This window comes from Gorilla gorilla, chromosome 6, assembly GCF_029281585.2.
Source record: "Gorilla gorilla gorilla isolate KB3781 chromosome 6, NHGRI_mGorGor1-v2.1_pri, whole genome shotgun sequence".
In the NCBI taxonomy this organism is placed as follows: domain Eukaryota; kingdom Metazoa; phylum Chordata; class Mammalia; order Primates; family Hominidae; genus Gorilla; species Gorilla gorilla.
The window spans coordinates 25,225,288-25,238,988 of NC_073230.2; the positions used below are offsets into that span (position 1 = coordinate 25,225,288).

At 35.0% G+C, this 13,701-nt stretch overlaps 1 protein-coding gene across 5 annotated transcripts in view; it reads right to left on the reverse strand.

Moving 5' to 3' along the window:
• Nucleotides 1–7,692: 7,692 nt before the first annotated feature.
• SNX13 (sorting nexin 13) overlaps nt 7,693–13,701 on the reverse strand; it is a 149,718-nt gene continuing 143,709 nt past the window's right edge. For all 5 annotated transcript variants that reach the window (XM_055347382.1, XM_055347383.1, XM_019031635.3 and 2 more), the window contains one exon: nt 7,693–11,223. In XM_055347382.1, the coding sequence (XP_055203357.1) occupies nt 10,976–11,223 (248 nt within the window). In that variant the 3' untranslated portion in view covers nt 7,693–10,975. The remainder of the gene's footprint in view (nt 11,224–13,701) is intronic.

Sequence of the window (13,701 nt, forward strand, 5' to 3'; positions counted from 1 at the left end):
CTTAAACTGGTGAATGGATAAAACTGTGGTATATCCATACAATGAAATGTTAACAATAAAAGAAACTACTGATATATACAATGACATGGATGAATTTTAAGAATATGACAATTTTTTACATAGAAACTGTAAATGGAATAACTATCAATACAGCATCATCTTATGATCTGTAGCATCAGAGAAACAAATGCTTTTTTATAAAGCTGTAACTTAGTTCAGTGTTTCACAGCCTCAGTGCTCTTGACATTTTGGACCATACAGTTCTTTACTGTGGGGAGCTATAGGATATTTAGCCTCATTCCTGGCCTCCATCCACAAAGACACCAGTAGCAATGTCCCAGTTGTGACCATCAAAAATGTCTCCAGATATTATCAAATGTTCCATGAGTGGTGAAATCACCCCCAGTTGAAAACTACTAATTTAGTTAAACACATATCTTTTATATCTTCATAATCTTAAGTGTTTTGTGGAAACAAAAATCTTACCTGATCTATTAAATCAGTGTAGAAAATTTATGGCATTCAAATTATGCTTTCCATAGAAAAACATATCAAAATTTTACATAAATTAGAAACTTTAGAGCAGTATTATTTTTCACATCAGGGCAAAGATATAGTTGACTAAAATAAAAATTATTACACTTGTCTAAATTGTCCAAGTATTCACTTTGTTTAGTAACATTACCTGATCTTTTTCCACCATTTAGTTAATAACAAAAACCTCATTTTTTTAGAGCTAATTTTTTGATACATACTTGTACATATTTATGGAACATATGTGATATTTTACATGCATAGATTCTGTAATATCAGGTCAGTATTTGGACATCCATCACCACAAGCGTTTATCATTTCTATGTGCTGAGAACATTTCAAGTCCTTACATCTACCTATTTTGAAATGTACAATACATTGTTGTTTAGTCACCCTACTCTACTATATTATAACTTACTCATTCTAAATGTATGTTTTTGCCCATTAACCAACCTTTCTTCATTGTCTCCCCCCAACACCTCCCCACTGACATTCTTCCTAGCCTTTTATAACAATCATTCTACCTTTTACCTCCATGAAATCAACTTTTTTAGCTCCCACATATGAGTTGGGAGGCGTATAATAGCTTTCTGTCGCTGGTTTATTTCACTTAATGACCTCCAGTTCCATCCATGTTGCTGCAAATTACGTGATTTCATTGTTTTTTATGGCCAAATAGTATTTCATTGTGTAAATATACTACATTTTCTTTATCCATTCAGCTGCTGGTGGACACTTAGGTTGATTCCATGTCTTTGCTATTGTAAAAAGTGCTGTAATAAACATGAGGGTACATGCATCTGATATATTGATTTCCTTTCCTTTGAATAAGTACCCATATGCTGGATCATATGGCAGTTTTATTAGTTTTCTGAGAAATTTCCATACTGTTTTTCTATAATGGTTGTATTAATTTACATTTCCACCAACAGCGTATGAGAGTTCACTTTTCTCTGTATCCTTCCCAGAATCTGTCATTTTCTGTCTTTTTGGTAACAGCCATTCTAACTAAGATCACATCTCATGGTTTTGATTTGCATTTCCCTGATTAGTGATAATAAGCCCTTTTTCATACACCTGTTGGCCATTTGTATGTTTTCTTTTGAAAAATGTCTATTTAGATCCTTTGCCCACTTCTTAATAGGTTTAAAAACCTCTTATTTAAAAATACTGACGGTCTTAGATTGTTTCCTGTTATTTGATAACAAATGCGTATCTTTGTTTCTTGTAATCTGGCAATCAAGGCCATTTAACCATGGCTAACTTCTTCAACCCATCTCCTTAACTATTTGAAATTCCTTAAAAAGCCAGTAAACTTACCCACTGAAGTTTTTTGTTTTTTTACTTTCTCTCTGAAAATTTGGTTTTCTTACAAAAGTCTTACTTTGTTTATGCCAATCGAAATAGGAGCTTGTGTTAGGCTGTTCTTGCATTGCTATAAATGAATACCTGAGACAGGGTAATTTATAAAGACAAAAGGTTTAATTGGCTCATGGATCTACGGGCTGTTCAAGCCAGCATCTGCTCAGCTTCTGGGGAGGTCTCAGGGGACTTTTACTCATGGCAGACGGTGAAGCGGGAGCAGGAATGTTACACGGTGAAAGCAGGAGCAAGAGAGAGGAGGGGGAGGTACCACACACCTTTTAAACAACCAGGTCTCACATGAACTCACTCATCATCAAGGGGATAGTGCCATGTCATTCACGAAGGATACGTCCCCATGATCCAAACATCTTCCACTATGCCCCACCTCCAACACTGGGGCAACATGAGATTTGGAGGGGACACAGAGCTTCGTTAAATTTAAGAGACATTAAAATCTAATTTAGTACTTATCTCTGGAGAGAAGCAAAGGCATGCAAGTTTATCAACAAATATATTTAGAAAATATTGTACACTCATAAAATACTTTTATCCAACATCTGGGCAAACTAGGGTACTGTGGAGGAGTTTAGTGCCAAATTTCTTTCCATTTCAGTATTTATGTGTGTATGTTTTGTTTTTAAACACAAAGCTTTTTCAGACCACCTGATTTGTATTTGATTCATTTTATTTTATGGGATGTTTTTTCTTTTTTTTAAAGAAAGGAAAAATAAAAATCCAAGCTACTCAGCACCCTTTAGGTTGCTTAGGAGGTCATCAATCTCCAGAAAAAAACAGAAGTAATTTTCCCATTCAGTCTGCTGTCTCATTCCATTACACATACACATTCATTAATATAAGTGTTTTTTAAAGGAAAATTCTTAAATCTGAAGTCTTTACAACTATGTAAAACTAATTTCAATTTTTTACTTAAATCCCCGCATCACTCCCCATCGCTCCCTGATATTTGATGGTTAATCTGTATTTTTAAATTAGGTATCACCAGTAGTGCATAGAAATGATCACTTTTTATGTCTAATTAATATCAATAATTTCCAGAAGTTGAAAGACCATAAAGTGGGTATATGCCAGCTGCAAATACAAAAAGTGTTACAAGCATAAACATCTGTAAAAAGCTTTTACAAGGAGAGGTCTTTTCTTTCATTTACACACACACACTTTACAAGGAGAGAAGTCTTATATTTACACACACACACACACACACACACAGAACTAGCAGCCTAACTTTTATAACTTCATCCTTCTTAATCAAAAATAAAGAATAAAACTCACCAACTTATTGGAGGGAGATCAGAGACACGAAGGATAGCTGAAAGATGCCTGCTTTCCAGCAAGCATGAAAACTATTTTCTCGAATACTTTTTAACGCTCATAGCACTGTGTAAATAAGACAAGGAACATGCACAAGACAGGGAGCTCTCTGGGCTTCTCCGTACAGGGGGCCTTCAGCAAATGGGCTAGAAAAGGAGAAAGGGAGGTCGAATTCCTCCCTTAGAGCCAGACCCTGCCACACAGGTTCCAACGGCCTTAGCCCCCTGCCCTGGCTGATGCTCCCTCCCCCTCTCCCCCTCAACAGGGCCCTAAGCCCACCACACAGCTGAGCTGGACCAAGCTGAGGAGTTGCTGGAGCAGCAGCTGGAGCTGAATCAGGCCCTGCTGGAAGGGCAGGAGGGGGTCAGGGCCGAAGCCCTGGTGCTCAAGGTCCAGAAGCTGAAGAAACAGATGAGGAAGCACAGATAGTCTGGGAGGAGACACCCAAGCTTCCCACCAGTGCCCATAGCACGCTCCATCCCTGGAAATACTACAAACCAACCCCCCAGGAGCCCCGGGATCAGAAACATCCCAGTCTCTTTCAGGCCAGATAAAGCAGAAGAGACCCCCACAAAGGGCCGGCAATTGGTAGGCAGTGGGGGAGCCAGGGCTCTGCAGTCTTAGTCCCATTCCCCCTTGACCTCGCAGCAGGGCACCCAGGCCTTACAGGAATTTACCCTGGACCATGCCCTAAAATAACCTCACCCCAAATACAACAAAACAAGAGAGCACCCACACATTAAAAAATAATAATAAAATAAATAAGACAAGGAACATGAAGGATTCTGCCACTGGCAGAAGAAACTGATCTAGGCTGCAACATGAACAACTTAATCATACAGGAGAGACAAGATATTGGCCTGACTGAGATGCCAGTTGATATCAACAGCCTTGAAGACATGAAGATAATCAAGAAAGATAAATAGCTGCTTGGCAGAAAATTAGGTCAGACCACAAAAGTCAGCTCTCTTACACTGCTTCCACCAATTCAGAAATAAAGCAGCTATGCACTTATCAAACCCAGAACCAGACTTAACCAAGACCCAGAAAAAGAGCCATGAGGAGGGGAAAGTAGAAAACAGTCAGCAAGTGTAAAGGCTCTAACTGTTTAATGAGGTTCATCCCTGGAGGCAAGGTGAGCCTGGATGTAAACAGCCAACTAGGCAAAGCTGGCTCAGCAGGTGAGTCACCTGGGCATCCCAGTGGAACATCCACCTGTCAAAGGAAAACTCAGACAACAGCATTTAGGAAGGGAGTTTACTTGCAAAGAAGGCTGCAAGAAAATTTTCAGGCTTTAGAAGGACTGGCTCACAAATAAAAAGGACAACAGTTATTTGAAAGAAAAATAACTTTCCTAAGAACCAGTATTACTGAATTAAAAATTAGCCTGGTCAGGGTGTAAAATGACAATTTTCTCATGTAATCATTTACCTCACATCTTCAAACATCTTGAAAAACTGTTTTTCTTATTTATCTTAGGTTGTAAGTCCCTTCCCTACCCAACCTCCCCCAGCTGTGGGATGCTTACTTAACTGAAAGCAAGCTAAGAAATTTGGACTTGTTGCACCCCCACCACCCCCATCCCTTTAGGGCAGAAGTAGGCATTCCATTTACATTCCCCTACAATGCAAGCCACAAATTTGTCAGGTGATTGCTTAAAAAGAGAAGACATTCAGCAATCCATAGTTCAATCTTCAGTCCCTACTTACCTTGGTTATTTGACTGACAGCTAAGGTCAGTAGTTTTCAATTGGTGGTAATTTGGCACCCCAGACACTATTTGGCAATGTCCACATACATTTTTGGTTGCTACAGTGGGGGAGGGGGTGCTACTGGCATCACCTAAAGGGCAGAGCCCAGGGAAGAGGCCATCTCAACATTAAGAGGTATTTCTACTAGTGAAGTAAACCATGTTTTTTTTCTAACAGCCTAAGAATATTACACCAAAAACAGAATTTTATGTAGACATATTAACACCAAGCATTTATTAGTTTTCATTATAAATCTGACAATTATTTTGAGTATCTCTGGTGTTGAGATGTTAAAAAAAATTAAGTTGAACTTCTCTTAGATTAATTCCATTACTATTGTAAATGTTCTTAAATATTAGGTACTAATGGACAGAATAAGTAAAATAATGGATTACCTGTAATGCGCAGGATAGTTCCCACAACAAAGAATTACATAGCCCAAAACGTCAATAGTGCCACTGCTGAGAAACCATGACACAGACTCTGGAGCCAGCCCACCTGGGTTGAGATTTCAGCTTGATGACCAGTTACCAGTTGTGAAGCTTTGGACAAACTGACTCAACTACTCTGTCGTATTTAGTTTGCTCATGTAGAAACTGAGTAAGATAAAACAGTACCTATAATGCCTAAGGTTGCTGTGACTATTAAGTGCCATATAACTGTTTGCTATGGTAATCTTTATCGGAAATACTCCTCCTGTTTCTCAGACTGCAATATATATCCGTATCAGTATCACTTCAATAGTTTTTCCTTTTATTTACGTTAAAATTTCCTCTGTCATGTTTCCACTTCTAGATATGGAGGTTTCAACACAAGGATAAATCTTATGGACTTCCAACATCATCACTTTCTATTATATATAGTCATACAGAAGAGTTAACATAGGAGGCTTGACTGCTCTCCTTGGAGGCCTGCTTACAAGGTTGGCCCTTGTTCTCAGGTGTTTGAGAATTTAAGATTTTAGGAGTGTTCCCATCAATTCCCAGAACTGATAAAAGTGGCTCAGTAAGCCTAAACTATACCAAAACTATGGTGTATGTTGAACACAATTCTCTGAGAAATTCCATAAAGGAATTCTGTTATGTGCCAGGCAGAGGGTGCCTAAATAAATGCCCTCAATGAAAACCCCAGGCACCAAGTCTCGAATGAGCTTCCCTGGTTGGCAACATTTCACAGGTGTTGTCACAACTCCTTGCTGGGGGAGTTAAGTTGCATCTTGTGTGACTCTACTGGGAGAGAGCAGTTGGCAGCTGGAGCCTGGTTCCCCCAGACTTCATCCATGCACTTTTTTTGCTCTTGTTCTATATCCTTTTGCCATAATAAATCTTACCTGTGAGTATGACTATATGCTGAATTTTGTAAGCCCTCCTAGTCAATCACCAAGGCGGAAAACTCCTAACAAATAGTTCTTGTTGTTTCATTTCATTCTTGATGATATGTAAAAGATCATGTTTACCAATTTAAAATATCACGTTTAATACATGTCTCATACACTGCATTGGTAAACAGATGGGTTAAGTTTCATTTTCACGCAGCTACTGCAAGTTTTCCTAAATCAAACATATTCTGTCATTATATATATGGGTCAATATCTGGCACAAATATTTTATAAACTAAACTGTATGGCATTTCCTTCTTCCCCTTACATTTCCGAGTTACTGTTCTTCTGGTCACATGAGCAAAATCTGTGGAAGTATCTTTCCCACTTCTCATGAGATGTGCTCTATTATTCCTCACTGAAGTCATTATTCTGGTATTCAGAGCCAAATTCAACTCTTTAATATCTGCTATATAATCAGCTGTTAACTTTCCATCTTCACCCTTTTTCCATCTTTCCCTTTTCTTCCAAAGATTGAACTTTCCATTAAAATGGCAGGCAAGAAAAAAATCTTTGTGCTCCAAATCCACTGGGTTTTCTGTCCAGTTTACATTCCCTAAATAAAGACACTTCACCTTTTTTTTCTCTCCTACTAAAGATTTTCCAAACTACATTCCGTGAGAACATCATCCTCAAGCTGTTCATGACAAAAGATTCTGTGGTTAACTAAGTTTAGGAAATTAGGTAAGCAAAATTAAACAGGTTTCTTATGGAACGTCTCAAAATTTTTGATATAATCATTTGAATTATGGAGGAACATTTTTGCTTTTTGGTTCATATTACAGATAGTCCTGTATAAGTTACATAAAAGTATAAGACTTCTCCCTCAGGAACATCTTATAGGGAACAATATTTTACCATATGCATTTTAAGAAATATTATGCCAATCCCTGATGGGCTAGAAGTTATCACATCTGAGGCCTTAGAAGTCTGTTGATACAGCTCCAAGAAAGATGCAAATATTATGACCAATCTACTTTTAGAATGGCAAAATCTAAAATATTAGCCAAAATATGAATTTAAAATGAGATCAAATAAAATGGATTACTAATTATAAATCTTTTCATCTGTGGGAAAACACTTTATAATTTTATATGATGAGGAAGTATAAAGTTTCTTTAACACTGTGGTGTAAATTATTTGCCCCATAAAAGAAAAAGTTAAATTCAGTCCATTTAAGTCAGTAATCACTCAAGCACTCATCTATCAACCTGGAACTTGAATTGGTTGATATCTAAAAGAAAAGAAAATACAAACAGATACTAAAAATAAGACTACTGAGCAAGCATCTTAAAAGTAACAAAAATGCATTACTACTAAATGAACTCAACAAAAATGTTTGTTAATACTTTATTAGTATTTTCTAATGGACAGAACACAAACCAAATAAATTTTTTAATCCTTTTAGTTGAATAAAAATAACTGACATTCTGATTGTTGTTTCTTCTTTGTTAAAGAAAGAAAGTATTGATAGAACAGTTAGGCACACAGTTGACACTTACTGTACAATGATATGCACACATTATCTTTTAACAATTATAATCCTAAAATGTGCTCTTTATATTTTTTCCCTTGTAATACAGGAGCCATGCTCCTATAAGCAAAATTTACTACTAATAAAAGAATTTTCCAAGGAGTGACAAAAAGACTTTTAAAACAAGTCCTTAAATAAAAGGATGCAGCAACAACGGAATGTAAGTTGTTGGATTAAGAAGACAGATTAAGCTACATCTCAAAAAATTAAAAATTCATTTATCTTACAATTACTCAAATACACATGCATTAAATGAAAATATTGCACAAAATTAAAATTTTAGATTGTGAAATTTATATTATTCTTAATTTTTATAAAAATTGGTACACTTTCTGGTAGCACTTAACTGTTTGATTTTTTTTCCCAAATACCAGCAGCACAAACTTAAAATGAACAAACTGAAATATTCAAGAAAGTTTTTAATGTTTTTTTTTTTTTAAAAAAATTAAGGCTAACCAAGTGCATCCATTGGTCAATGGCACAATTGATTTCAGCAACTATTTGGAATATCCTAATTATAGGAAATGCCCATCTAAGTGATATATTTAAATAATACAATCAATTTTTTAAGGTGAATAAACTATGATGGTTTCTAAATAGTGTACATGTTACCTGAAAAATCAGAAAACACAAAGAATGATTAATTTCGAAAGTTCTTGCCTAAAGGCACCACTGACTTAAAAAACATTCAAAATCAAATACCAGAAGACATAAAGCCTCTTCATGTATATATTCATATACGCAATAAATGCATTAAATGTAACTTTATTAAACATAGTACACTGTACTTGACTTATGGTTAAATATTTTACACACAGCTTGACCAAGTCATTCAAAAAGTTATCTCTAATTTTAGCATGACCACAGCTCTTTCTGATGTAAAAGACAGATGTGCACAGAGAAGGTGCACCACCATTTACAAAGACTATCATTTGACATTTTCTGCTTCTGAAATATAAACTCTTCTAAACAAAAATTTAAAAACCCATTTACTCAAATAGTTTTTGGTATGATTGCAGTTATCTTGCAGGGCTCTATTTTGAAAATTTGCAATATTACATGACCTTTATTTCCCTGACTGATGGCCAGTGCTCCTCACATTATATAGAAATGCTTTTTCACATGTACACGTTAGGGTCTTACATGAATTATTCTGTATACTGTTAGATTTATTCATGTCAAAAATATACTTGAAATGAGCAGAGGCATATATGAAAATCATTGCACTTATGGCCATGCTGATGCTTCCTACAGACATGTTTCATGTTTCAAACATCTTCACTTTTAAAGCCTGGGGCTCAGGGAGGGGCCAAGGCAGGGAGACACCCTGAGAAGAAGAAATACTATTTCTTCCACCAGAGCCACTAAGGGTCTTTTCTCACTTGCAAGTTGCAATGAAAGGGATTTCATTTTATGTAATTCTGAAGACATGCAACATATGCTGAATATATGCATACTATAAGTATGCACAACAGCATTATTAATAAATATGATTATTATAAAGCTTTAAAGGAAGGCTTTATTCCGTTAATAACCCTCACTTTGTAAGTAGGATCTAAGTGAAAACAAGACAGTGATATCTTGTTCCAATCTTAAAGCTCCCAAATAACTGGGATACCAATACTCTGTCCCTTTATCTTAAGCACCCAGACTTTCTTTTAATACCAGTATCTTGGCTCAGTGGTCTGATAAGTAGCTTCATTATTTTAAGGTTTTAGTGTTAAATATTTTTAAAACAAAAAAAGCTGACACACCCAAACCCTTAGACAATGAAAGTATTTAAAACTATGCAGAAATCCTGCATAGAAGGGATATGAAGACTTCTAAGATGGATAAAATGGACAGTCAGAAAACTATAGGAAATACAGAAGCTCCAAAACTAGAGAAAGTATTTTATTTTATTGATATAAAATTAATTTATGGGTTTAAAGGTATACACTGAGGGGTCTTGCCTACTAGCTTTATTTTGTAGAATTTTACATTATGTGAAATATAAATAAAAGCATATTTTTAAAAATATTATAGTTCTTTTTTCATCATTTATTTTCATATATGTACACTGTCATAGAATTAGGAATTTGTATGTTTACTATGACTAATAAGCTCATTAATCATTTAATTTGCTATTTCTGCAGTTACCTAAGGCATGTCTAGATCACACAATTAAAAATTATCATATGGTAACTTTCCAGACTACTATTTAAATTTCCATATTTTTAGAAGGACAAAATGTATTTGGCAGTTCTTCCAATAAATTATATCTTCTGTATAATCAGTAATCTGTTAAAGATAAAACTAATAATTTTGAAATTTAAATGAGAGCCACCACATGCTTCTTTTTGCACAAAGAATGCCAAAAGGAAACATAAAATTGAGTACCATAAGAGCAAAACACAGCCCTTAAAGCACACATAAGAATAAAAATTGTTGTATACCAATGAATAACAAATCCAATCAAATTCTGTGTTTGATTGGTTTTATTTTATACTCAGCTTTATTTTATATCACAAAACTGTAATTCAGGTATAAGGTTATTTCACACTTTAAGGGCATTCTGTCTCTTTCTCCAGACCTGAAAGAGATGTTTCAAGGATCATTCACCTGGCTAATCCACAATATATCAAAATGCTGACAGACCTACAAAATCATTATGCCAAACAAACTCCTCCAAATCGTACACTGCACAGTCTCCAACTGTTAAACAAATTAGCCAATTTATCTCTGAACCATTGTTTTGTGCTTTCCTTAGCTTTCATATATACACTCTGGCACTTTGTCATTGCTGGAGAATGCTGATTAGTTTGAAATGGAAGAAACCAACGCCATTCTTGCTTGAGATGGGGGCAGTTTTCTCTCAATGTTGCAAAATATGCACCAAATCATTTAAGACACAAAAATCTCTCTTGGTAGCGGTGGATTATAGATGAGAATGAGAAGAACCACAGACTTATGGATGTATTAATAATCTATTTTGAGACACTAAAAGACTGGTGCAGACACAACAGTATTTTGAGTTAAGCCCCAGAAGATCTGTCCATACCATTAGTCCTGGACAAAATGAACACCAGCTTCATAGAGTGGAGTGTCACCTTTTCTGCAAAGAAGGCGCTTGAGTAGTTTGAAGTTTCTGTTTATATTTCTGCATCTGCTTTGACCGTGAATGCAGTTTGTTGAAAAGTTCACGGAATTTATACTGTGGAAATAAGGTTTCTAAAAAGCCTTCCAAGAAGACATAAACCATTCTCCTATTTAATTGGTTGTGCTGAAACATTTCAAAAACACGAAGAATACCTTTCCGTGTTGTCTCAGCCCCAATAATGTGCTTCAGCTCATCTAAATGAAGTGGGGGAAAATACACATAATTATTCAAAGGAAACACAAGGCCTAAACTCTTAAATGCTCTTAAGTTAAGGTACACAGCAGAGTAACTGATAAACAGTAGGTAACCAGTTAATGCATTTCAGCTATGTAGTATAGCTGAAACTTAATATGCATCTTTGCATGCATGCATCTATTTATGCACTTAATGCAAAAGCTACTGGGAGACAATATAGCAGAGGTGTAAGAGATAAAAAATAAAAAACAGTCTCAAAGATCCCAAACTATGATTACAAAACATGTCCCTTAATACCCATATGATACTTACCCACCACCCTGACTCTCTTTTCTCATCTGAAAAGGATTTATAATAACATCCTTATAAGGATTTATAAGTCTTTAATGAAATAATGTAAAAAGTGATCTGTAAACTTTGTAATATTATACAAATATTCTTAGTATGCCTAATGAATAGTGACAAATGCTGTAAGGAAACAAACTAATCAATGATGGTGAATAAAGTTTCATTGGAACACAGGAAAAAAAAAATTAATCCCTGATCTACAAAAACCCCTGGCATAGTAACTATACCATAAAAATGCTAAAAGTATAAGAATATTGGTAGTGGGGAGACTTCCAGACGCGATAACAAAGAAAAGTTCCCTTTAAGGAAGTGGCAGGTAAAGGAGACTTTCTACTTGGGCAGGATTTTGATAGGTGCAATGAGATGAAGGATTAGCCTTGGTGAAAAGAACATGAATGAGCAAATAAGCAGTAACTAGAATAACAAAGCATGTTCAAGAAATAGGGATAGTACAAGTTTGGCTGAATTTTATTTAAATTCAAAGTGAAGAGAGCAAAAAAAACAGAAAACCGATGGTGCTGTGACTAAGAGTGAGCAAATTTGGTGTTTAATCATAAATAACACCAAGTTATGAGACCAACATGTATGATTATTAATTATTCATATTCTTATTCATAATTACAAATAATTATTCATAATACTGATAATATAAATATTATTTTGCTGCTTTGGAAAGAAACATGCAATTTCCAAAAAGTCTTTATCTAACTAGGGGTACGATATAATTTAAAGCAAAAATTTTGAGAATTTACTAAAAAATAGGCAAGGATTATGTATATATAAATTTATATACTTTCATATTTACCCTTACTTCCTTCAGATCTTCACACCACCACCATCATCTCAGTGAGGCCTGCCCTGGCCACCCCATCTAGAACTGCAACTCATCTGACACTACCTAGTCCATTTTCCTGCAGTATCTTTCTCTCTAGTACTTACCACTTATCTAACAAACTACGTTCCATTTATTTGTTCTGTGTGTTTTTGAGTCTCTCTATTTCTACTGGAAAGTAAGCTCCAAGAAGGCAAACATAAGTGCAAAGAACAGCACCTGGCACATAATAACTTTCAATAAATATTTAGTGAATAAAGATTTCTTCCAGCTAGATAACTGAGTCAGTCTATATAGCACAATCAGGTTTACTATAATAGTATATTAAATAATATCCTAAGCAATTGTTTCTTATTTTTCTAAAATGTTATTTCTATAATTTGCTTTTTTATCAGCAAATGAAACGGTATATAGGTAAGAATTAAAATTGTGGCAAATTTTTAATTTAATTGACAGAAGAGAAGGCTGTTCATTAAAATTTATAGAGAAAATACATGTAAGAAAACAAAATTAGAGAAAAAATTGGTATTGTGTGATATTAAAGAATGTACAAATATGTCTGTTCATTCTCTACATCCAGAATTAAAATACAGAGAAAAGACATGTAGGCATTTTCAAAGATACTCATTAACAAGGGGCAAAACAACCATCACCACCTCCCAGCCGCATTAAATTGCTTTTTACATTATATAACTTCTCTGATTGAAAGAAGAAAAACGAGAAAAAGTAAATCTAAGGTAGTGAGATAGCTGTACCCTAATGAAGCAACTAAAATCAGACCAACAAAATGCTACTAAGTATACTTTGTTTGGGATTGTATTTTAAGTAATAAAGATTAATAATCAGCCAATCAGTTGTTTCTATGTAAATGGAGTTTTTGAAATAACCTGTTTTCCTAAGTACAACAAATATTCTTCCTGAAAAATTCATACTTTATATTTTATTAGCCCTTTCACCTGTCATGTATTTTATTTATTTAACTTAACTCCCAATATGTTTCAAGGCAGCAGAGCGAAGTGGCTAAAAGCATAAGCTTTCACATCACTTAAAGCCAAGTCAGAATACCAACTGTTGCTTAGTAGCTATAAACCTTGGATAGATTATTTAACCTCTCTGAGCTTCCCTTTCCTCACATATAAAGCGGTGATGTTAACACTCCTTAGCTTTACAGTACTGTCATAAGGACTGATTAAGAACATATGAGAAATGCCTAGTACAGTGCCTGATATGTATTAAGCCATCAAAATGTAGTTGTTATAATCAAAAGGCAGTTACACTGGCATGATGAATGCTAAAA